The sequence below is a fragment of the Dichomitus squalens genome (genome assembly GCF_000275845.1).
Source record: "Dichomitus squalens LYAD-421 SS1 unplaced genomic scaffold DICSQscaffold_39, whole genome shotgun sequence".
Lineage (NCBI taxonomy): Eukaryota > Fungi > Basidiomycota > Agaricomycetes > Polyporales > Polyporaceae > Dichomitus > Dichomitus squalens.
In genome coordinates this window covers 239,528-261,830 of record NW_006766921.1, presented here as the reverse complement: position 1 = coordinate 261,830, position 22,303 = coordinate 239,528, and the positions used below count along the sequence as shown (strand labels likewise).

Here is a 22,303-nt window from a genome sequence, read left to right as displayed (position 1 = left end):
TCGTGACTGTTCTTTGTGCGGTTCGCGTGGGAGGGCATACCAATGCTTGCTCATATTCGCGGCTCCATTCCGTCAGATGTAGAATGAATTAGGGTATCGGTCATTACGATAAATCCTCCAGTCCTGAGCGCGTACCCGTAATTCTAGGATGGGTAGCGAAAATAGTGTAAGTCTAGGGACGTCATGCATCATTAACTAAGAAATATGTCAGCAAAGCAGTCATCAAGTCTTCGCTCCAGTCTCCTTCTCCCCCACTTGATCTAATGGAAGGGGAGTTGCTGAGTTGGCGACGGCTTGACTCGAGGCTGCATGATTAGCTGGGACAAGCTCTTCAGGCAGCAAAACTAGAGAAGAACCGGAAGTCATTCAGAGTTCAAGCTCGCTCATGATAAGCATTTGCAAGTACTCACTCGCTCGGTCTATTGCGACAGGAAGACCGCGGTGTCTGCCGCGCACCATGATGATGATGACCACCAGTTTCGATAACGGCCCAAACGCGCCGCAGAACGAGAAATTCTCCGTCGGAATTCCTAACGTCAGGCCGATCCCGCCAAAAGCGGAGACCAGCTCGAATACTAATAGCGAAAGAAGAACCCATGGTGAGCGATGAAAAACGGAAGCATGGTTGAGATCTGTCAGAAACGCCCACCTATCCGGAAGACGTTAAACCACGGCGCGTTGACGTCGTCCATGATCTTTGTACGTTCGATAATACAGATAAGGAAGATGCCAGAAACAAGCCACCATATGTCGAAGGCCAATTGACGGCGTAGGTGCCATCCAAAATACTTGCCGATGCGTTCCCGGCGCGGTTGTTTCTCATCAAGATTTGGCTCTTCATCCTCATCGACTTCGGGAGGCTCAAAAACGCCGAGACTCTTCTCCTCATATCTGCATATGACATAGAGATGAGATGTGCATGTATGTGAGAAATCGCAAAATACCCACACATTGGTCGAACGGATACTAAGCGCAACCTGCATGGCCCATCAGCCAGGCTCTATCATCGTCTGGGATGAAGGACTCACGGGGTAGATAGCGATGTACATCATGATGACACATAGGAACCTACGACGACCATAAGTTAGTACACCCTCTAGAGATCAGTTAGGCAGACCTACTGGAATGATGGGGCAGTAGACGCAAGAGATACGATGGCGAAGCCGGACGCGCGGATAGCAAATGATTGAAAAAGGCCCGCCAGTGCACGGACACCCGCAGACAGGGAGGATGTCACATCCAAGCCGATGTTGAGGACAATGAACGCTGCCCATTCAATAGCACTACAAAGTGAAACAAGAATGTCGATACCCTTCGCTTGTGTAATGGTTGAACGACCTACGTGAGCAATATCAAGACAACGACGAGGAACCAGGTGACATGGGAGGGAAACAGGTACAGGAAGCATCTGTACAGCTTGAGGGATGTGCTCGAAACACCAACGGATGGGACACTTCAAGCTCACCTTCTAGGATGATCGAGCAGAAAATGAAGCACTTGATCATTGGTTCCTCCATCTTTGACAACCTTGGTGCATATCCAACTGCGAAGTGTATGAGGACAACATGACCCAGATTACGAGTCCTAGACACATACATGATCAACCGCAAGCTTCATGATGGCGTATGGGTCAAATGGTGAGATAGCGTCGAGCAGTATATTTGCTTACAAGATGGGCTGTAAAGATACCCGTCAGCCCAATACATAATGCTTCCATGAACTTGAACACTGACCAGTCCATGATTTCCCGCCAAGATAGCAAACATCATGCCAACTATACGAGCCTTAGTCGATCTCAAGCATAGTCGAGGAATGTAGCTCGCTCACAGATCATGAGGTACGCCTTCTGGAAGGGTACCATCCCCCTGGCGGCGAAGTTAGAATGGTCAGTGGGACGCAACGACGTCAGGACTCACGCATCAACCAAACTCATCCCTCCGCCAGTATACGAGCCAACAACCTGGCTAGAGCCTATATGAACAATTGCTTCGGCCTCGATCTACTTCGCAAATACTCACAAAATTGCGAACCTGTCTCTACGATTAATCTCACGTCCGAACATGGGTCAGCATTCTGACATACCATGACTTATTCACGAGGCGGAACTGGCTGTTGAATACGTTATCGTAGGCATGCGTCGTTGATAACCAGGGCGCGAACAAGGTAAACGAGACCAGTTGCGTGCCGATGAAATACTGCTGTCGAGTCAGACAGTCTGGATCTCAAAGGCACGTGAAGACCCACCGATATTACGATCCAGTTCAGCATGCGCAACGCGCGGTATCTGCAGGTCTGTCAGTAACCCAAAACCCCACGGCTCCACAGTAAAGGTACTCGCTCGATACCACCGAGCTCCTCCAGCTGCTCATCAGAGAGCTCATCGGTGTTGAACTCCGAGTTACGCCCGATGACCAGGTCACTGAGACCTTCGCTCAGCCATTTCAGCTTTCCCTTCCGAGCAGGCCGTGGCTCCACATGCACCAGCGTCGAAAGCTTGCGATAGAGAGTAGGGAAGTAACGTCTTGCTAGGCGTCTCCCCAGAATGAAGGGCCCGGGGAATCCACCAAGTCCCTGATCCTTCTCACGCTGACCGAGAACGAGCTGTCCGTTCGGCGCGTACTCCATCTTGGGCGGAACGATGATCGTACGCCGGCGCGGCACGGGAACGCCTGACGAATTCCGCACAGTCAGAATAACACCATGACACGAGGCGTTACCAACCAACCAGGTCTTCTCCTCATGTTCCCGCTCGGAACATCCTGCACACCGGCAGCAAAATGCATACGCTGTACTGGGGGCGAGATAGGTGATTGCAAGGGAATGGCCCCGGAGCGCGGGGACGATGTGAACGAGTGTACGTCCGCAACGATACCTCTCTCGTGCTCCTCAGTGCCTACATGCGTCATGAAGTCCTCCGAGGGCGACGCGCGAGCGGTCGACCTCGGGGAGTTGACCTCGATCCGTATCGAGTGTGAATCGTTCCACGCGCTCTCAAGTTGCGCTGCGTGCGCCTTCTCCATTTGATCGTCGCCTGCCCCGAGCGCTATGCCTAGCCCAAGCCCGGTGGCCCCGCCTGCAGCGAGCGCAGCGCCGATACCGTCCGAGGCTTGGATTCCGTGGCTGCCATAGGTTTCGTGCTTCTCCGTCCCGTCCTCTGGGTGCCGAGCAGGAGTGGATTTGCCTACACCGGAGACAATAACTCCTACGCGATCCCGGAAGGACTGGAATATGGTCTTCTTGCGGTGCGTTTCGATGATATGCGCCCGGAAGTAGCGCAAGCGCACCAGAACCATTACCCATGCGACTATGGTCTGTCGGGGACGGCGTACGAGTGATGGTTGAGTATTGGGACTAGTACGACTCGAAGCATGTACTCACTACATCGCCTCCGATCATCAAGACAAACAAGATGGCTTGTTGAAAGACGGTAAGGGTGCTTAGGTTGACGGTGGATAGCCCGGTCACGGTGAGTGCGGAATAGCACAAGAACAGAGCATCGATGAATGCTGCAGAATATCGTTAAGTTTGACATCATGCACCACAACTCACACAGCGAAACAGCTTGGGTATACGCTAGGACAGTGGTCAGGCTTACGGCCGCGGCCTGAATGCCGGAAGCGTTGACAGCCTTCGGAGACGCCTTGGACCACAGCTGTGCCGAGCCAACGAATGGGACAGCTCATTGGCATGCATGGGTAGCGTCTCGTCTGGGATGTCTGCTCCCGATCGCACGACCACATAGGGTCGCCTGTCCCTCCTTGAAACACCGTGTCCAACACAGACCACTTACGTATATGGAACTCTCCATTGGCACCATAGAATATCCCAGCAGCAATCAGAGGCACGAATGTGAAGTATACGAGGTGCAGACGGAAGAAGTTGACTTCATCTTCGATCCACTGTCGAACTTGTGCGTAGTGGTCCCTGAGCGAGTCGAGAATGGCCATACAACGACTGCTGTCAGAGGCGATCGCGCGAAAAGCAAGACCAGTTAAGAGATGACAAGTCGTGCAGAACAGTGGAGGTATATGGATGCAGCGGATAGAATGAGCGAATGTGTGTCTTGAGCCAGGGGGACAACGTGTCCGGGAGTGAGAGCGCAAGTTGCTGTGATCCACGCGGTGAGACGCACACGGCGTCTTTCGGCATATCCGCGAAGCCCGGAGAACCCAAGTACTTATAGCGGCATACAATGCAGCCCGCTGTGAACAAGTGGTCTGTAGTCCGAGACGGCGAGTAGAAGCGGAGAGTCACGACGTGCTGTATCGTCTGGCAGATTGCGAAGAAGACACCACTCGCGGGTTGGTGACCATGATCAAATCTTGAGCCATTGTGCTTGTAGGCTTGACTCATTCTCCCCGGGGTCGGCTAGTGGTACTTTGAGACCCCTAACTAAGGAGACGTTTGCCTTCCTCGCATACTCCTCTTGTAGCTGTAGGTCGCGTTGGTGATGTCAAGGAGCAATGTTCTGCAGCATGTACCCAGAGTTGAAGAGGGCGAGGTTAAGACCCAGCTGAGAGAGTAGACCGGGAGACGCCTCCCAGGCCACGTGACCGCATGAGACGGGCCGGAGGGGCGGTGGAGGTCCTGGAGGACGATCCTTGTCTGCATCCTCCCACCATAACACATAACATTTACTGAGACAATGACTGCACTGTTCGAATCTCTCACTCTCAAGCTTACGAACGTTTTAGAGCTGGCTACCCAGGATCAGGGTTCCTTGACACCGCAAGCACGGCAGGCTCTAGTTCGTTCTGTAAGGAGAATTCTCAATATGGTGCTGCAAGGTGCTCAGACGTGTGCGGATACGTAGACGAAGGAGTTCAAGGATGCGCTCAAGGAGGCTCATGACTACGCCACTACACTTCCTGGCGGAGACCATTCGGTGGAAGAGCAGGACGAAGTCATCGAGATGTTGGAGAAGCTCAAGGAGCGCAAGAGGTGTGTACCGTCTCTGTGGTCCGGATAGCTGATGATAATGTCGTGTCTCAGGCAGCAGCTGGCCGAGTTCGCGGACCGAGTCGGTCGCATCTCATCTTCTCACGTGAATGTGAACATGGAGGTCGATTCGACGGCTTCCACCCCCGCGTAGGGCGAGGCTCGTCAACAAGAACGCGGCAGGATGTATTGGAACAGTGGACACCTAGTCGGGATACGTTATGCGTCAACGCATGATCGAGCCTGCACACGCAAGGCCCACAAGAAGGCGCATCGTCAGCCACCATGGTGTATCCCCCTTCGCAGCACTACAACCACTTCTTCTTCTAGCGACACTGCCGTTCATACCGGGCTGGCCTCGATTTCCTGTCATTTCTCGTCGACCCTGTGGGTCTTTGCCCTATATGCTCCGCGACGCGTCTCTGGTGCTATTCCTGAGTGGACTCCTCCACTTTGCCTTGTTCGCGACGTCTGCGGTAGCCGCGAACGTCACCTGGATCAGCCCTTCGCGGGGCGATGCGTATGGATCTGGGAATACCATCGTCGGACAGTGGGATGCGGAGAAACCAGTCGTGTCTCCCTCGATCCGACTGTGCGTGCTCAATGGTGGTGGTACCAACAAGCGAGCAGCTGCTTCCGGCGGGTCCTGTGGAACGGCTGTCTGGCCTACCGTTCAGCAATCGCAGTCGGATGGCTCTTTTGTGATCCACATGTAAGTGCTTCGCTCATTCCGTCGCAGTGCAATTGTTGAGTACGTAATCCGCCATGGTGCGTAGGACCCTGCCCAATGTCACAACAGCCTCCCAGTGCTACTTGGAGATGAAGGATGATTTCGGCGAGACGTCTGCTTCGCCCGCCTTCTCATACCAGCGTGAGTTCTGCGTTTTACACCTCACTCCTACGTCTCACCCGGTGTCTGTCTTGCCAGCGTCTGTCGATGATGACACGGATCCATCAGATGTGCACGCTATGGAAGCCCAGCCATCCGCCGAGGACGCATCCACCCCGACTCCCGCCCCGTCAAGCCCTCCATCGTCCCCCAGCTCCGTTCCCCAACCTTCCACCTCATCGCAACAGGCGCCATCTCTCGAAGAGTCTCGCATGCCTACCCCAACCGCGGCATACGCAGTACCCCTCTCCTTCGTCGGCTCCGCCCTCCTCTGCGCAGGGGGCCTGGCCTACCAACAACGTCGCAGGCTGCGTGCCGAGCGCCGCAAAGAGCAGGACGCCCTCCAAGCACGCCAGACGCTCTCCCGCCAGCCCACGCTCGACCTCGTCGGCCTGGGCTTCACGAACCTGGGTCGCGGGCCCGCGCCCGGACGGTCCCCCGCCGCCTCCGCCTCCGCCTCCCTGCAACGACAGGACTCCGTCCGGTCGACGAGCGTGAGCCGCATGCGCGCCTGGAGACGCGGGGTGTCCCAGCACCACCTCCATCCGCACTCCCACTCCCACTCCCACTCCCACCACCACGCCGACGACGAGACGTACGTCGCGCGATCCGACGACGGGCGCAGCGTCGCGTCGGGCCGGAGCGGCCCCGCTGGCGCGTACCTGCACAGGCCTGCGCAGCCGCGCCGCCCGACGCGGGAGCCGTTCTATGCGAGCAGGAGCCAGGCGCGGCGCACGACCGTCCCCGCGGGCCTGTATCGCGAGTCGCCCATCGGGCTCCCCCAACCCCGCGACGGTGGTCGGGAGAGCAGGTACGCCACGTACGGGCGACGGCGGTACATCGCGGAGGAAGAGGAGGATTGGGGCCGGTTGAAACGGAGGGATGACCGAAGGCGTCCCGCCCATGCGTCGGAAGACGTGGATCGCATAAAGGTCGAGAGCTACCACAACGCCAACATCAACGATGATGTCTTTTCGCACTATCTCGACCTCTCGCCAATACCTCTCTCCCCCACCCGATCACCACCCAGGGACCCGTCTTCAGTATCGCGTCCGGAGAGACTGCACGTAAGAAGATATGCGCAAGACGCCACGCATGATTCGGCTCAACACAGAGTCGAGGAGCGGGACTTATACACCGTTGTAGCAAGAAAAATATCGAGAGACGACTTCGTATAGTCAACAAATCATACTTGTGTCAGGAACACCGTCAATGCAATCGTTTATTAGCCTACGATGATATATGCGGTACTATTACAGACCACCAAGAAACCAGCCCCCTACGATTCGCGGTCTGGTGAGCTATCGTACAGTATACTCACATTCTACGGATTTACTCTACGAAAATTACTGCACACGCGCAGGAGAGCCAACAACAACGACAACAACAAGCGGATGCCATAAGTTAATTGTGGTGGGTGAAGCTGATGGGTATCAAAAGCGGGAGGACCGAAGGACGGGTGAACGAAAGCGTGCGAGTAGTAACAGCAATATCGAAAACTAAAGAGCGAGTAAAAGCCCATGCCGTGCTTGAGACAACCAGGAGGACGACCAAAAACAATCAGTGAGAAACGACTGCATCACGAACGGCCTTCCGCACTCGCAGCCTTCTCAGCACGCCAGGTAGGTACGCGAGGAGCCGAGTGCATAGCCATAGACGTGTGAAAACGACTCCGTTCGCTCGCTTCGAGAGAAGAGGGTGCAGCGTAGAACACGGCCGACTGCGAAGAGCGCGGGCTCCAGAATTCTGCTTCATCTTCCAACACGGCGTTTGAGTGGTGCCTGGGGGACGCTTCGATGGAGTAGCTGCTGCCTTCAGTAAGGACGGACCCGTCTCTGCTAGCCGCGAACGTCCTGGAGTCGAAACCTGGAGTAGTGTCATGGAGCGCCGATGAGCAAGGAGATGCGGTAATTGTAGACGTTGAGTCAGTGGACCGACGTTTTGATATCCTTCGAGGACCTGGAATCGGAGTTGCGGGACGCCCCAATGTTTGCATGTTACCAATGGTACCCGACCATGGCTCCCCAAGGGACGGCGCCTCGACTACTTGACGTCGATCGGGAAAAGCCTTGACTGAACATTCCTGCAGAGCAAGGCTCAGAGGAATGATCGAGACATGGGCATCATCCGAGGTTCTGAGGTTGAGTGAGTGATCGCCGCTGGGTTCGGTTTGGGAAGGATGGGGGGACGGGGGTAGCGAACGATGACTCCGTGAGATGTATCCATGACGTTCCTTTGGTGGGAGGGAAGGGGCACGTGGAGACGATAAGGGGACGCTGGGAAGATCCCGGTTGGGGGGTGGCAGGGAAGGAGGCGAGAAGGGTGGCGGAAGGCCAACTGGCAGCGCCGAAAAGATGTCGTTCGTGGAAGAAAGAGGCTTAGAGTTTCGCTTGAATGCAGACTTGGGAGAGCAGGGACTCGTCGCAGGTCGGCCGGAAGACGAGGACGTGGACACCAGTGAAGGCCAAGCTGAGGGGGGACCATCCCGTTTCGGCGTTATGGCGGGCGACTTCCTGGCAGGGAAGGTATAAGACGCGTCCGAGCGGGGGGAACAGCTCGAATACACCGAGCAGGATGATGGGAAGGTTGGTGCTGTCGATACCGGACTCGCTGGGAGACTGTTCCGCACGCGCTTCACGGCGTGTGGTTTGCCTTGATCGTCCCAAGTGACCACTCTATTCAAGCTAGAGGGAGAGTCCTGCGAGGACGCTCGACGACTGAGGTGTATCGGTTGTCGAGGTGACCCATGCGTCGGCAACACGATATCTCCTTTGGCGAAAGGATCCGCCTCTGGAGTTAGAACGCGTCCGATCGCGAGCGCATCCTCCTCCGGCTTCGTGACAGGAATTGGAAGCGTATGGTCATCTGTGCTGGCCGAATAGACCTGTGCCTGCGCACGTGAGAAGGGTGAGATTGGGGAGCTCGGAGTCGACGGTAGGGAGCCCGACGAAAGAGTCGACGGTGACGAGTCGGCGGATGCCTCCTCCGACCCGGATGTGGTATTCAGGTTCAATTTGGAACGCCCGCGAATGCGCATTTTGCTCGGAAGCGCAAGCTCGACAAGACTGGAAAGTCGAAGAGACAAGCTTGAGCTCGATCGTGTACTTCCCTGTACCACGCTTCTCAGTACCCGACGTCCCAGCCTTCAGAACTTACGTACCGTCGAGTTACTTGTGGCGCTACCCCGTCGCTCGTACACGTACGCTGGAGGTAAATTTGCGTCAATATCACCCAAGTCTACTCATACAGAACTAGCTCTCCTACCAGGGACAGGAGGTGGATCCCTCGGGTGTGTCAAAGGCGATGGCATGTTCTCGCCCTTGCGATGGTTCCACAGCCCAAAATCCTGGAACCCCACTCTCATGGCAGGTCCGTCAATCTTTCGAGCGCTTGATTGATGATCTTCGCGACCTAAGAGTCCGCGACCGCTGCTTTTCGTCTTGCGCAGAGGCGGGAGACGAGAGTGGATGGCGGTGGATGGCGGGACGGGACGACAGTATGAAGGCGGTCTGGGATTCGCGACCCGATAGCCAGTGTCCTCGAAGAAAGAGGGTAAGGACTCGTGGGGAAGACCCTCTTGAACACTATTAGAGGTTGAAACACGATATAAAGGGTGCACGACGGACGCCGAGGTGGCGGGGCGACTATATGCGCGCTTGGACTGGACTGGGGTATCGTCGAAGAAGGAACGAAGGGCGGTGGTCGGCGAACGCGACACCGACGGACCATACGACTGTGCCTGCCGCGTAGGAAGAGGCGTCGGGCTGACGCTCCGGCGAATGGGGGTGAGCAGGGAGCGGGAAGGGCTGGGAGCTCGGGAGCTGGGACGACCTGCGGTAGAGTCAAGCATGCTCCACGGGGAGAGCGCGCGGACGAAGGATGAGGCGGAGAGAGTGGGGGACGGGCAGGGACGCGGAAGGGGCTCATAAGGAGCCGGGGAAGGGGGTCTGCTGGGAGAAGCAGGAGGCTCACGTGACCGCAGAACCAACGCTGAGGCTCGAGAGCGGACTTGTTGGAACATTCGGCGCGCGCTGATCGTTCCAGAACGGGATCTTGGCCTTGCTGGGGACGAAAGAGGCGAGCGGTCATCCAAACTGGAGGAGCGACTGCGGCGAGGGTCGCCAGCCCTGCGACCTCTGGAGAGGAAATTAGGTGGCTGTATGCGATCTGGAGGAGAAGGAGAATGAGGAGAAGGTGGAGTGAGAGAAAGGAGGGGCTGGTTGAGACGCGAGGTGAGGTCTGCATCACTGATGTTGAAGGCAGAGCAGACGAGCTCGCTGAACTCTTGTAAGGTGAAAGGAGAGGGACGGGAGCCTGAAGTGAGCGACATGGATGGAGACAAAGAAAGGAGTGAGGTGGATTATATACAGCTGTGAAGTAAGACCACGGCAGGGATGGTGGGGGTATGAGAGAAAGAGACGAGAGACAGCCCGGCCGTCGCTGGGAGGCCTGGCGAGGATGATGACGGCACGTCGCGCGGCGGGAGCGACAGAAACGAACGGGGTGACAAGACGAGAGGCAAGGCTGTCTCGCCCGACGTCTGCGCATGACATCTGTTGCCGTTTCCGGTCATATCGCCTCGGGCATGGCTTCGATCCAAGGCAAACACCTCACCGCATTCTGCCGCTGTTCCCGGACCAAGCAGTCGTCCTCCCGCGACCGGCTTCCGCGATCCAATCTGGGCTGCCACCCTTCACTTGCGCGATATGTCCGGGATCCAGCTTCGAACTTGATGTCGTACAACGTAGATCGACTCCGCTGTTCTCGACAGCGACGACTCCCGTCCTACAACCACCGGCAAGCCTTTGGCCACACTGCAATGTTCACGCGGCGTCGTCCTCTCTCACAAGCAGCGCCACCCTACCAGATAGTCTATTTCATTCTGACCTAGTTGGCGTTCGTCAGCATGCATGCGTGCCATCCACAACACAGAGCAAAATAACATAGAGCACCCACAGCTCCGCAGGCGTTCTTCCGAAGTCGCGACGCGAAGAGCATTCTTGGGAGCCCACCCCATTCTCCACAATGACACAGGTCAACCGAATGTCTTCTTCGCATTTTACGCATTCCCCAGTGAGGGCGTCCCGTAGCCACGTGTGGAGGTGAGCGACAACGTCGTGCCGCCATGTCACTATTAGACAGCTTTTCACTTTGCGTCACGGCCGGGCTTCGATACCGAACCGCAAGAGGTTTCGCGCGGAGTTCTGGCGTCGATGCGGCAATATCATCGCTACCGGGGCCTACGGATCCATTCGAATCAGCAAAGTGATTCCGAGAAACGAATCGAGATGCAACGCGAACATGATATCGGCTTCATCATAGCCTATGTTCGTAACAGAAGGGACCCGGTAGCATCGAACATCCTCGTACAGTAGTCATCTCGACAAGATGGAAGACATGGAGGTCGCGAAAGCGTCGGTCTCAACGCGTTGACGCATGTGAGCAGGTTCTTCGGCGTTTAATTTCCCGAAGAAGACAAGGCGTCTGCCTCTTGAGGCCCTCTTCCACTCCTGTTCTCCGAGCCATCTCAGCGAACTTACAGCATTGGACCGGCGCGCGTTTACTATGTGGCAGGTAGAATGCGACACGTGAATGATTTCGCCACCTGTCGCATCGTTGGCTACATACACAAGTTATGAGGTTGCGACTGCGGCGAAGAAAACTGTGATCAGGAAGGCGTCGTTTAAAGTCGGTGGGTACGGTCGCGGTCATATCGTGTCGTAAGAGCTCACGGTTCTTGGTAGCTCAGCGCGAAGCATGCAAGCCATAACAGGCTGACGAAGCTCCCTCTCAGGATGGGGGAAACAGACTGTCAGCAACGCAGCAGTGACTTGCCGTTCGAGCCCTCGAGTCAATCCGAGTCATCCGGGACCCGTTTCATCGCGCAAAGCTTTCTCCCGTCGGCGTCCAGCCAGCTGCTCTACGCGAAACGCGATAAAAGTACACAGTACTCGAGGTTAGAGAACGATCGACGGTCTTCCCACACCCTGTTCGCTCTACCGTTGAAGCTTCTTGGAGTGCCACTTGCCACTTAGCCATGGCGGGCCTTCGTTTCGTGCGCTTCGATGACCCGCACGCCTTCCTGGCGGAGTCGAAGGACTTCGACGACAGCTTCATGAACTTCGGCCTCGGGTCGCTGTACGACTTCTTGTCCGGGGCCTCGACCCAAGTCGTTTCTGACGCGCCCCTGCGCATGTTCGCAGTCTACCGAGGGAAGGATCTATTGTATGTGCAGTCCCCTCGTCTCGCTAGCTCAGCGCGATATCAGACGGCAGACATTAGATTGCTCACCCTGACCGGGCGACAGGATCACACTGCACACGAACAAAACGAGTCGTTTCTGGGTGCTGTCTACGCCGTGCCCCGCGCACGAGGCGCTCACGGGCGACCCCGAGCTCCTAGCCTCCGCAACTGCCCTCCTCGCCCACTCCGTCCTCGCAGAACCCGCAGACCCAGCCGCGCTCGACAAAGTCTGCGGCCCGCCAGAGGCCGTCAACGCCTTCCTCGCGACGTGGACCGCCCTCCTCCTCGCCCACCACAACCCCGTCAAGCTCCTCGACGGCAACTTCGACACCCACGTATCATACGCGACCAAGACGTCCCTCCCGCCCCTCCCCTCCCCGCCCTCTCCATACGTAGTCGAGCTCGCGACGCCCGCGGACCTCGAGCCCGCCGCGGCGCTCTACCAGGACTTCCAGGCGAACGCCCCGTGGAGGGCCGTCCTCACCAAAGAGCAGGCGATGGCCGCGCTCGCCGACCCGCTCGCCGCACGCCTCCTCTGGCTCTGCCGCCTGGAGCCCGACGGACCCCCGGCCGCCTACGTCGCCCTCGGGCGCGTCACCCCGCGCACGGTCGCCATCAGGAACGTGTACGTCGCCCCGGCGTACAGGCGGAGGGGCGTCGCGGAGGCGGCGGTGCGTGCGGTCACGCGGTATTACCTGGGCGCGCCGCCGTATGGCGTCCGCGGGGTGCCTGACGGCCCGCCGGCGTGCGGGGTCAAGGAGGAGGTGAACTTGAACGTCGGGGATGCGAGTGCGGAGGGAGTGTACAGGAGGAGCGGCTTTTTGTTCCCGAGTGGGTATGGGGAGGGTGCGCAGGGCGGCGTGGACCCTGTTACTGGTCGATGGGCTTGGCAACGGTCCATTTTGGTAGAGGTCAAAATCGACACTGAGTCGTGAAGCAAAGACATCGATTCGGGTACATGATGTAGCGAAGATATATGGACTTGGCTTGCACGTTGCATGTTAAGATGATCGATGCAGTTCTGGGAACCGAGAAGACTACCGCGCTCGGACAATTTGAGTAAATCCTAGAGCTTGTCCAGCGTGAACGTCAGTGTATAGCAGACTTGCGCATGGGGCGATCGCCGTGTGAGCTGAAGCCGGCGTACTTAGCCTGATGTTTCGGAACGCAGCATATATAAACGACTAGACTACAGTAGTGATACATTCATTTGTTAGACGACCAGCCGGGGGTATCCAACGCGGGCCCGACCAGGTCAGATTCTTTCACGTGGGGAGCACAGGGGTCCGTCTGAGCAACTAGACACAACCAGCAAACGAAAACAGACCGTGCTGTTGGTACAGGGCGACACATTAAGGACAGAGGGCGACGAAAGTGTGGGATACGATGTGCGACATCTGATGTGCAGGGCCATAACAGACAAAAATAGGAAGAGCCAGGCGTCCATAATGGATGGCATGAATAAAACGTTAGCTCCGGCGTCAGCGATAACGTACACGACGACTTGTGGGGAGAGATTATGAAGAAGGCGAAGGACCAGCTTGTGAGTGCTGCCGTAGATTGCTGCAGCAATAAGGTATACCAGTGAGTGAGGCCACATAGACGCACGGCGAGCAGTTGAAGAGGCAGGAGCCATTGGACTACTGCTCGTAGCCTCCCGCTCCTCCAAGCGACGCCATCCAAATCCGAGTTTTGTACAAGCTGCACGAAATGTCATAAGCACACGTCACCAAGCCCGAACGACTTTATGTATACACACCGGAACAGCTCACGCACGAGCTCTCGGAAGTCGATCCTCTTTTCGGCCACGAAATAGAAAGTTAATTTACGGCGATCCCTGCAACGCGCGGTCAGCATGGACGAACAGCTATCGTCACGATGGGAAGCATACCATTGATATTCAGCGTCCACTACCTCCATAGGCAGCTTGCGCTGTCGGACTTTGTTGCGACATAGCTCCAGCGCCTTCGCCTCATCTTGCGCTTTTGCCGCAAGACCCCTGTCCGAACGTCAACGAGCGAACAGCTCAAACAATGACTCGAACACCTACTGTGTATCCCGATGCTGAGCCTTGCCGTAGATCATTTTGGGGTTAATGTCCTTGACGCCTCCACCAGTCGCGGCGGTCGGGCTGGTCGGCACGCCGTGCACGTCGGCATGGCCCATGCTCATCAGCTTCTGCTGCTTCTGGAACGCCTCGACCTCGGCGAGCGTAATCGTGTCGTTGACGACCTTGCCCAGGTCCTTGCCGCGGTCCGCCTCGACGATAACAAGGTCACCTACGCGGATGTCTTGCGCAAGATCGGTGCAGTAGAACAAATCCGTCCGACCGGCCTTGAACTCGACGATGTACAGCGGCCACGACGTCGGCACTGCATGCAGCGGCACACCCTTGCCGAGCTCGTTGAGCGGCTTGGATGCGTCCGACGGGCGACGCTGCATCTGCTGCGGCGACGCGAAGTGACCTGCACTACGGAGGGCGGCGGGGGAAAGAGACGGCATCACCCCTCCTTCCGGGATCTGCTGAATACCATGGCCAGGGACGTAGCGAGCCATGAGCGCCTGCGTTGCAATCGGTCTTCCTTGCTCTCTTGCCTCCTGCACGAAGGTATCGATGTGACCTCGGGAGGGGCTACCCCCGGAAAGGCCGCTATCGCTGGGCGAACCGACGATCGACTGGCGGGAGTACGAGCCGCCCGCGCCACCAGGTATGTTGAGATGCAGTGCCTGGTAGGGGGAGACACGGTCTGAAGCCGGCGGGCTCCGCGACAAAGGCGCGTAGATCGGTAGCGAAGAGGGCTGCGATGCCGGCTGCACGGAAGTCATGGGTCGAGACTCGTTCATGCTCAGCATGCCGAGGTCGCTCGCGAGGTCATCGTCCGTGAGCAGGAGCCCGCCTCCACTTCCGCCGCCGAACGATGCGGAGTGCACGAAGGACCCCTGGTGAGCTGTATCCTCTTGCAGATCCGCAGCCGGAGCGTTGAAACCCACGATGGGCCGCCGTGGTTGCACGACGCTGACACTGTGACGTCGACTGGTCGTGCCGCTCCCACCTCCGCCATGCTCGTCGCGGGGAGGGTTCATTCCCGACCAGAGCTCGCGGAACGCGGAACCGTCGTCCAGAAGAATCTGGCCCACGTCCCGCACGAAGGGACTCATGTTCGAAGGGTCTGTGATTGAGCCCTGTGAGTATCCGTTCGAGGGCGAGCGACCAAGAGCGCCAAGTGAACCATAACGGCTTCCGCTCGTTGGCGTCTTGAAATCGTACCGGGTGGGGATGCTCTGCGGCGAGGACCCATCCCAGTGCCCGAAACCCTGTCCAGGGAAGCCACTGCCGATCGCGCCAGGCCGGGACGTGGCCAGAGACTGGGACCTGCTCCTGGTGAGGTCTGCAGTGTACGTGCGGCCCCTGAACGACATGCCGTTGCGCACGTAGCGCTCGTCGTACGGATCGTACGGGTCCAGGATGTCGCTGTGCGCCTCGGACTCGTCGTCCTCGAACGTGGACGCGAAGTGGGAGTCGCGCATGGCGGATGAGAAGGGGCTATGGGTACTTAATGGCGAGGAAGAGAAGGAAGCACTGCGCGTGGGAACCGACTGAGGCAGAGGATTGAGACTAGACGAGAAGCGGCCCCAGGCCCCAGAACCGCTGCCGCCTGAGTTGTTGCGGACCGGTTGCGGCGGGGGTGCGACGAAGCTTTGGGAGCGGGGAGGCTGGCTCGCAGCGCGCTCGCGGACGCTGAGCGAGTTGGGGGTTTCGGTCCCATGCGAGGAAAGGAAGCGGTTCTGGCGTTCGGCGTCGTCGGACGCGTGCTGGTGGTGGCTTGACTGCATCAGGCTCAGTGTTGGTTGACCGAGGTGACGGAGCTGCTCGTAGTTCTGGACGGTCGCCAGTTTGGATAGTCGTGTGAGGGGGTGTGCAAAAGCGAGGATGGGCGGATCGGGGATCGTACGGGGAAGCGGGATCTAGACGACTATAGCGTACACGCGCGTGATGCCTCTAGGGTCGTGAGTCTGGGGGAGCGCGATGAGCGAGGAGACAGCGATGGAGGTGTAGAATACGCACAGTGGTCGTGAGCTCTGTGTTGTACACGCGTCGACTCTACGATGTTCCGACAGCGGTCTAGGCGGGATCGTGCGGGGAGACCGGAGAAGAGACGAAAGCAAGTCTATGTTGTGGTCGCTGCAGACGGAGAGGAGGGGAGGCAGCGAGACTCGCAAGTCGTCTATGTCTGCTGTTGGGGGAGAGGAGAGAATGTCAGTCGGCGGTCAGGGCCATGGCCAGAGTCGCAGTGCAGACTGTGCTCGAGGCTCAGGTGACGGCGCGAGAGACGGTGGCTCGGTCACCCCTATCCCCGATTAGGCAGGGGCCGGTCACAAGGCCACACCCTGCCCCCTGCACCGTAATACAGCCGATCGTCCTCTCCCAGCCTATGCGCTCCCATTCACAAACGCTAAACTACGGTACACACGCCATCAGCCCACACGACTTCGCAGCACACCGTCCTTCCTCTTCGCAGCTTCTCTCCCTCCAGCTGACCGTCCCAGACCCTCCCCAAGTCCCGCACTTGACCCTTTCGGGCGCCCCAATGATCCGGCTAGGTACGACCACGTCCACGCTTCGTCCGGGATTAGCCTTGCCTCGACCTATAGGCTGCTACCCTATTCCCAAGCCTCTCACAGACTCGCATAGCGATCAAGGCGACGTCACTCCGTGCCTTGCGTCTTGTCTCTGCCGAGCGTTGACGGTGGACTGCGCGAGGGGTCCGCGTCCTACCGCGGGAGCGGGCGGGAACACCAATTCGGCACCGGCCGATCATTATGCATCGGGCATGCACAGCTCTAAGAGGACTAGCGGGTGGTTTCCCCATGCTTGTCTCCCCGCACCCCGCATTGCACTCCAACTTCAAGAATGCAGGATGGCCTGTCCGAGCCAGAGACCGGTTACCTAGATAGATGGCGTTCGAGCTTCTGCGTCTTCTGTTGTCCATTGCCCATCGGTACAAGACTCGCACCTTCTCAAGTCTTGATCAGGTGAGGGACACGGACAAACAACAGCGCAGCGACGTCAATATCTTGAACGAGCAAATGACGTGGAATGTGACATGCGGGCCTACCTCAACTCGCGCTTCTGGTGCATCTCCTCAAGCAGGTGCGTCAAACGTCGAATACAACCTCCGTCGCCTTGAACGCCGTGTTGCCGGGCCACACCCTCACAGGGACCTCGCACTCGACCATTTCCACCTTCACCTCCCGCCACGCCTCATCAGGTCCCATGTCGTCTCCGTCGTCGCCCTCCGTCTCATCCAGATCCTCGTCTCCGTCGTGATACCCGACATTCGACGGACCCAGCAGCGACGACGCGAAGTACGACACCCACGAAAGCGCAGTGTTCGCCGCAGGAGTGAAAGGTTGCCCATTGGCGTTGGGTGTCGTAGGGGAGGCAGCCGCGGGTGACACGGCCGCGGGACGCTCGAGGGGCGCGATGGTCTGCGCGGCCTTCCAGGACGAACCCCATTGTCCCCGCGGGCCGTCCTGCACGAGATGTCGCGTGCGTGCGCCGTCGGCGTCGGGGCCCTCGCGCGCACTCGGAGACGCGATCGCGACCAGCAGGCACAGCCTGACCTTCCACTCGAGCCCACCTGACTTTGGCTTGGGTTTTCTGGGGTTCATGAGGTCCGCGTCGAGACGCTCCTCCTCGTACGCAGCCTCGAACGCCGGGCTGGCGTCTGGGGGGATGTCCAGCGAGAAGGTCGTGCGAAGTGTGGCGGCCATGAAACACGAGTGGTGTTCCGCGTGAACACGTCGCATGTGCCGTGAGAGCGTGGGCGAAGCGATGCTGCTCGGAAGGGACTCGTGTGCCTCCAGCATTGCAGATAGCTAGCATATGACAGGGCATCGCGTGAGCAATCGAGGCGTTTGCAGTATTCGCTGAATGGATCACCTTGAGCACTCGCGCTCGCTGATATCTCTCATTCAACTCGACCACGCCGAGGATCGTCTCTCCGAGTCGGTATGCACTCTTGGGGAACGTAAGTACCGCCACCTTAACTCCATCCTTGGTGACATCGTACGAGGCTTCACAGAAGGGGTGAATGGAGGTCGATATGAAACCTGCGACAACACGCACCTTTCTTCGGGTTCCGAGTGAGCACCTCGACAGCTTGTCTGCATCCCGAAGGATTATTCACATCGCCCTCTATTTCACGCTCCGGATCGCGGTCACCATTCGGGATTGCTTCGAGCGGCAGCTTGATCCTGACCCCCTTTGCCTGCGGGTCAGGAAAAGACGCCAGGAGATTGCGCGCATAACCTTGCAAGTCCTCATACGTCCCAAGCTTGGCCGCAGAAGATGGTATTGCGCGCAGACCGGTGCGTCTCTGCTGCTCCGTGGAGCCTTCTATGACTTTGCCTGGAGGGATCGGTCCGCGCTGGGATACGACAGGCCACAGCAGATTGTATGGAGCGAGCGGTCTACCCACTACCGGTGCCGTGTGTCAACGGCTGACTCGAAAGCCATAGCGTGTGGTCTCACCTGCGACATTGTTGTACACGCGTATGGGAACCTTCATCACCCTACTGCTACTCGACGGACTGGCTCCGGGGACATTCCCGCCCGCCCGGCAGACGCCCAGAATGAACTGGTACGAGAACTTGAGTGCGCGTCCCCGGAACGTCGGAGGCAGGTTCTCCGGAAGAGTGAGCGAATACGTGTCTGACGCACAACAGAGCATCAGTCTCGCTGGAATGATGAACGGGAACCCGAAAGCGCGTACACGTCCGCGACTCGCCCGGCGCGAGACTCAGGTCCACGGCAAGCATGGAAGGCTGCACCTCCAGCGTCGGCAGAGGCTGGTCTGGGTCCATCTCCTCGTCTTCGGATGCTGATGTGCTCAAGCCCAGACCGAGCCCCGAGCGGCTCGGCGGTGGCAGGGCCTGTCCGGTTGAAAACAAGGAGAACACTGACGACGTCCGCGCGCGATGCCCGGGGACAAACGGCTGCGGGCTCGGTTGCGACGAGCTAGATGAGAGTATGGAGAGAAGACCGTTGGAGAGAGATGTCGACCGACCGTGCCTCCGAGAGGGGCTAACTGGCGAGCTAGGTTGTGCGCTCAAAGACGAGGAGATGTCCATGCTGCCTCCGCCAACCGCTTTGCGCTTCAGAAGACGTGCGCGGAGGCGGTTCAGGTTGCGTGCTTGGTCTGAGGACGAAGGGGCATCGGGTAGGGGGGTGATCGTCAGTGTACCGAGCAATTGCGCATAGGCGTATAGGATGAGCTCCGTGTTCGCAACGGGGAAGGTAGACGAGAACGCTGTCCGTGGCGGCTTCAGGTAGGCGGTGGAAGAAACTGCTGGAGGGGGACCATGGCCTAGACCAAGCTGAGATGGGCGGCGTGGAGGTCCGCGCGGCTCGTGGGGAGGGTACAGATGGCCAGTCGTCTTCGCTGGTGCTGGAGGACCAGAGGGGATCTGCGTGCGGACGTTTGGGAGGTCTGAACCTGGGACGGGAGAGGGGATGTAAGGCGTTGCAGGCTGGTTGGGCGATGTAGACCCTGCTTCGGCTATGGGATCGAGGGATAACGAGAACGTCGACATGGAGGCGTTGGGCGAAGGCGCAAAAGGTGACATTGAAGCGGGCGGTCGGAGGTCCTGCAGCTGAAGCTGACCATCTAGAACAGACTGCTTTCGTGCATGAGGATGGTTGGGCGGCAGCGCGGGTGTGCGGGCGAGGGGAGCGACGATACGGGGGGAGGATGATCCCGAGACTGGACCTGCATAGGGTGATGCATGAGCTTCAGGACTAATCGCATACGCGACGGCATAACCACTACTTTGTATGCCTCGGGGACGGGAAGATAAGACTTACTGCTGCCATGGCCGTTCAGGCTCTCCCGGTTCGCCGGAGAGGTCGGCTCCTTTGATTTATTCGACGTAGGGAGGTCATCTGGAGAAATTGTGAGGGAAAGAGATCTGGAAGCCAAGAGCCTCTTCCTGAGCACCTCGGAAGAGGGAGGCTCGTCTGAAGATTTGGTAGGTAGATTGTGGCCAATGAGACCCTTGCGTGACGAGGAGTTCGTTGCGTCACCATTGGGGCGGGGAGAAAGGAATACGGGGACAGCAGTGCGAGGAGTGCCAGGGGAAGTTGGTGGACGGGCAAGAGGAACAGAGCTGATGGAATGAGCCCCTCTGCGGTGGATATGAGAGGAAGAACGGGGAGCAGGTGCGGAAGCCTCGGGAGTGCGCGTGTTGGTGAACGTGATTGTAACGGAGAAGGGCTCGCCGGCAAAATAGGATGCTTGTGAGGGCGTGACGACGACGCGGATGGCCTCGTCAACTGTTGGAGATGCTGGACCGGCCATGACACCTATGGTGGATGGATTGAGGAAGAAGGGGCGGTTCGAAGGGCCAAGCTCGGGGTTGGGGAGTCAGGAACAGCTTCTGTGGGAAGATACCGGCAGTGGGAGTGGTATAGGCGGAGTATGCTCGCACGGAGAGACAGCCTGGGCAAGGGGCGGGAGAAACTAGGTCGACGGCACTCGGTGAGATGGCATCGTCGGTGAAGACGGTGAAGGCGAGCGCGCCAACGCCGCCAACAGCTTCCCCTGCCAGTGGCTCCGACTTCGGGGTCTAAGCGCCCATTGGCACAATCCCGGATGACCGGCCCGCAGTGCTATAGGCAAAGTAATCTCATAGCACTGCAAGTACTCCAAGCTTTACAAGTTAACAGCATTACCAGTTACCGGTTAGCACAGGTATACTTCGTACAGGCAAACTTCATGCCACTTGAGATCGCTCGCGTGTGCAGGCCGGGATTCCAGGCCGGGATTCAGAACGACTTCTGCTACGAGCCTCCGATAGATTCGGGCTTTTGACTCGCATTCAGGTCTGTCGGCGCGAAGCACTCGAGGGTCCTCAACGACAGAGAAGACAAAATCGGGGTGAGTAGTGCGAGAAACAGCGGGCAGAAAGAAGGGGGACAGGTTGTATGGTGTGAGAGTAACCCGTAATCAACGCAAACAGCGTACAACGGCGCGATCCCGGCAAGGTTCTTCACTCGCGACGGGCACGTTCAACGGTCCTCAGGTGGCAGAAACTTGTCCAACTTCTTACGCAACGGGTGATCCACCTTGATGCCCACCGTGCGCAGCGCGATGGCGAGGTCCGCCGCCAAACGTCGTCTCTCCTCTTCGTCACCACCTTTCGACTCTAACAGTGCCTTCACTGCTCGCGCCAGTCTCCCTCGCGGCATCAGCGGTTTGTCCCCATTCGTTGGAGGCTTCCTCTTCTTCCCCCCTTTCCCCTTGATCTTCGGTACAGCTAGCAGCGGGTCCATAACCTCCGTCCTGAATCTCCGATACGCAGTCGCAGCCAGCGGCACGACGCGATCTGGCGGGCTCGCCGCCTCCGCATACGACTCGATCTGCGCGAGGCGCGCCGGTGGATCGCCCTCGCGATATCCCCACTTCTTCAGCTCCTCTGTCCTACGCTCCCGAAGACGCCTCTGCACCTTCTCCCGCGTGTCGTCCTCGCGGATCGTCTTCGCGACCGCATCGAGCACGTCCGCGAGCCTGAGCCAGCCGCGGTCCTCGTCCACCGCGCGCTTGACGTAGTGTCGGTTCACGTAGTTGAGCAGACGGCTGACGGACTGCGCGCCCGCGGAGTAACGGTTGAAGCAGGGGACAAGGTAGTGTATGAGGGTAGAGTCGTCGGTGGGAGCGCCGAGGAAGATCTCGCGCGCGACCTCGGTGTAGTAGCGGTCGAGCTGGTCGTAGAGATCTGTACCACTCGCCTTCGCCTTCTCGCTCTGCGTGGACGATGTGAGGCGGGTGAAGCCAGCGAGTCCGTGGGCGGGGGACGCCTCGGAGTGCGTAGTGAAGTAATTGTAGACAGCAGTATGCACTCCCATGTGGTAGCCGACCTCGATTGCGGGGGCCTTGTTGAGATTGTTGGTGGGCGTGCGCATGATGTGGTCCAAGGCGGGCTCCAAGTATCCCCAGAGCGAGTGTAGGGATGCAGAAGGGTTCGCGCTGCCAGTCGAGGGGTTCGGGAGCGGAGGGGGGCCAAGGCATGTGCGCTGGGCCTTTGCGTGCCCGTTGGTGGGCGCGGCGGCCTTGTCTTCCGCGCTCTGCGCTGGCATGAGGGCGGGGCAGACGAGAGAGCTGTCGGGGCAGTGGGAGAGTGAGGAGGCGGACGGCGGGAGCGTCCGAGGTAAAAGTATGCGCGCGTCCATCA

At 58.4% G+C, this 22,303-nt stretch overlaps 7 protein-coding genes across 7 annotated transcripts; 2 read left to right on the top strand and 5 right to left on the bottom strand.

Annotated features, from left to right (window-relative positions):
- Positions 1-95: 95 nt before the first annotated feature.
- DICSQDRAFT_139408 (TrkH-domain-containing protein) lies at positions 96-4,071 on the bottom strand. Its single transcript, XM_007368782.1, has 20 exons — positions 3,791-4,071; positions 3,379-3,506; positions 2,726-3,311; positions 2,339-2,669; positions 2,245-2,284; positions 2,083-2,195; positions 2,019-2,030; positions 1,917-1,964; positions 1,828-1,865; positions 1,734-1,774; positions 1,670-1,677; positions 1,597-1,611; positions 1,466-1,543; positions 1,343-1,408; positions 1,122-1,283; positions 1,029-1,068; positions 949-977; positions 650-891; positions 411-575; positions 96-344 (listed from the first exon to the last, which is right to left on the bottom strand). Exons 1-20 carry the CDS (start codon positions 3,945-3,947, stop codon positions 223-225), a joined length of 2,421 nt encoding a protein of 806 aa, XP_007368844.1. The 5' UTR covers positions 3,948-4,071; the 3' UTR covers positions 96-222.
- A 920-nt stretch (positions 4,072-4,991) lies between these two features.
- DICSQDRAFT_182572 (uncharacterized protein) lies at positions 4,992-7,976 on the top strand (the record flags this gene model as incomplete). The annotated part of the gene is made up of 4 exons (XM_007368781.1): positions 4,992-5,650; positions 5,715-5,809; positions 5,867-6,894; positions 7,917-7,976. Exons 1-4 carry the CDS (start codon positions 5,160-5,162, stop codon positions 7,974-7,976), a joined length of 1,674 nt encoding a protein of 557 aa, XP_007368843.1. The 5' UTR covers positions 4,992-5,159.
- A 229-nt stretch (positions 7,977-8,205) lies between these two features.
- DICSQDRAFT_182571 (uncharacterized protein) lies at positions 8,206-11,192 on the bottom strand (the record flags this gene model as incomplete). The annotated part of the gene is made up of 6 exons (XM_007368780.1): positions 11,129-11,192; positions 10,784-11,067; positions 9,092-10,714; positions 8,988-9,031; positions 8,726-8,936; positions 8,206-8,437 (listed from the first exon to the last, which is right to left on the bottom strand). Coding segments are annotated over exons 3-6 (1,551 nt in total), but the record flags the coding sequence as incomplete, so codon positions are not given.
- A 156-nt stretch (positions 11,193-11,348) lies between these two features.
- DICSQDRAFT_162928 (uncharacterized protein) lies at positions 11,349-13,108 on the top strand. Its single transcript, XM_007368779.1, has 3 exons — positions 11,349-11,519; positions 11,572-12,052; positions 12,135-13,108. Exons 2-3 carry the CDS (start codon positions 11,865-11,867, stop codon positions 13,003-13,005), a joined length of 1,059 nt encoding a protein of 352 aa, XP_007368841.1. The 5' UTR covers positions 11,349-11,519; positions 11,572-11,864; the 3' UTR covers positions 13,006-13,108.
- Positions 13,109-13,341: 233 nt separating this feature from the next.
- DICSQDRAFT_156795 (PSP1-domain-containing protein) lies at positions 13,342-16,330 on the bottom strand. The gene is made up of 5 exons (XM_007368778.1): positions 16,137-16,330; positions 14,121-16,084; positions 13,962-14,069; positions 13,830-13,907; positions 13,342-13,771 (listed from the first exon to the last, which is right to left on the bottom strand). The coding sequence occupies exons 2-5, from the start codon at positions 15,902-15,904 to the stop codon at positions 13,711-13,713; spliced, it is 2,031 nt and encodes a 676-aa protein (XP_007368840.1). The 5' UTR covers positions 15,905-16,084; positions 16,137-16,330; the 3' UTR covers positions 13,342-13,710.
- Positions 16,331-17,227: 897 nt separating this feature from the next.
- Positions 17,228-20,430, bottom strand: DICSQDRAFT_66969 (Rgp1-domain-containing protein; the record flags this gene model as incomplete). The annotated part of the gene is made up of 6 exons (XM_007368777.1): positions 17,228-17,950; positions 18,015-18,148; positions 18,201-18,551; positions 18,606-18,785; positions 18,847-19,836; positions 19,938-20,430. The coding sequence occupies 6 exons, from the start codon at positions 20,428-20,430 to the stop codon at positions 17,228-17,230; spliced, it is 2,871 nt and encodes a 956-aa protein (XP_007368839.1).
- Positions 20,431-21,009: 579 nt separating this feature from the next.
- Positions 21,010-22,225, bottom strand: DICSQDRAFT_182568 (uncharacterized protein). Its single transcript, XM_007368776.1, has one exon. It carries the CDS (start codon positions 22,206-22,208, stop codon positions 21,141-21,143), a length of 1,068 nt encoding a protein of 355 aa, XP_007368838.1. The 5' UTR covers positions 22,209-22,225; the 3' UTR covers positions 21,010-21,140.
- Positions 22,226-22,303: the final 78 nt, after the last annotated feature.

Excerpts from the sequence above, each read along its gene's own strand:
- DICSQDRAFT_139408 (XM_007368782.1), bottom strand. The coding sequence starts at position 3,947 with ATGGCCATTCTCGACTCGCTCAGGGACCACTACGCACAAGTTCGACAG. Across the intron at positions 1,284-1,342 it reads GTTGTCTTGATATTGCTCAC|TGCTATTGAATGGGCAGCGT; the intron begins GTAGGTCGTTCA and ends TTCACTTTGTAG. Across the intron at positions 978-1,028 it reads TGTACATCGCTATCTACCCC|GTTGCGCTTAGTATCCGTTC; the intron begins GTGAGTCCTTCA and ends TGGGCCATGCAG.
- DICSQDRAFT_162928 (XM_007368779.1), top strand. The coding sequence starts at position 11,865 with ATGGCGGGCCTTCGTTTCGTGCGCTTCGATGACCCGCACGCCTTCCTG. Across the intron at positions 12,053-12,134 it reads TACCGAGGGAAGGATCTATT|GATCACACTGCACACGAACA; the intron begins GTATGTGCAGTC and ends ACCGGGCGACAG.
- DICSQDRAFT_156795 (XM_007368778.1), bottom strand. The coding sequence starts at position 15,904 with ATGCAGTCAAGCCACCACCAGCACGCGTCCGACGACGCCGAACGCCAG. Across the intron at positions 13,908-13,961 it reads GTGGACGCTGAATATCAATG|GGATCGCCGTAAATTAACTT; the intron begins GTATGCTTCCCA and ends CGCGCGTTGCAG. Across the intron at positions 13,772-13,829 it reads CTCGTGCGTGAGCTGTTCCG|CTTGTACAAAACTCGGATTT; the intron begins GTGTGTATACAT and ends CATTTCGTGCAG.
- DICSQDRAFT_182568 (XM_007368776.1), bottom strand. The coding sequence starts at position 22,208 with ATGCCAGCGCAGAGCGCGGAAGACAAGGCCGCCGCGCCCACCAACGGG.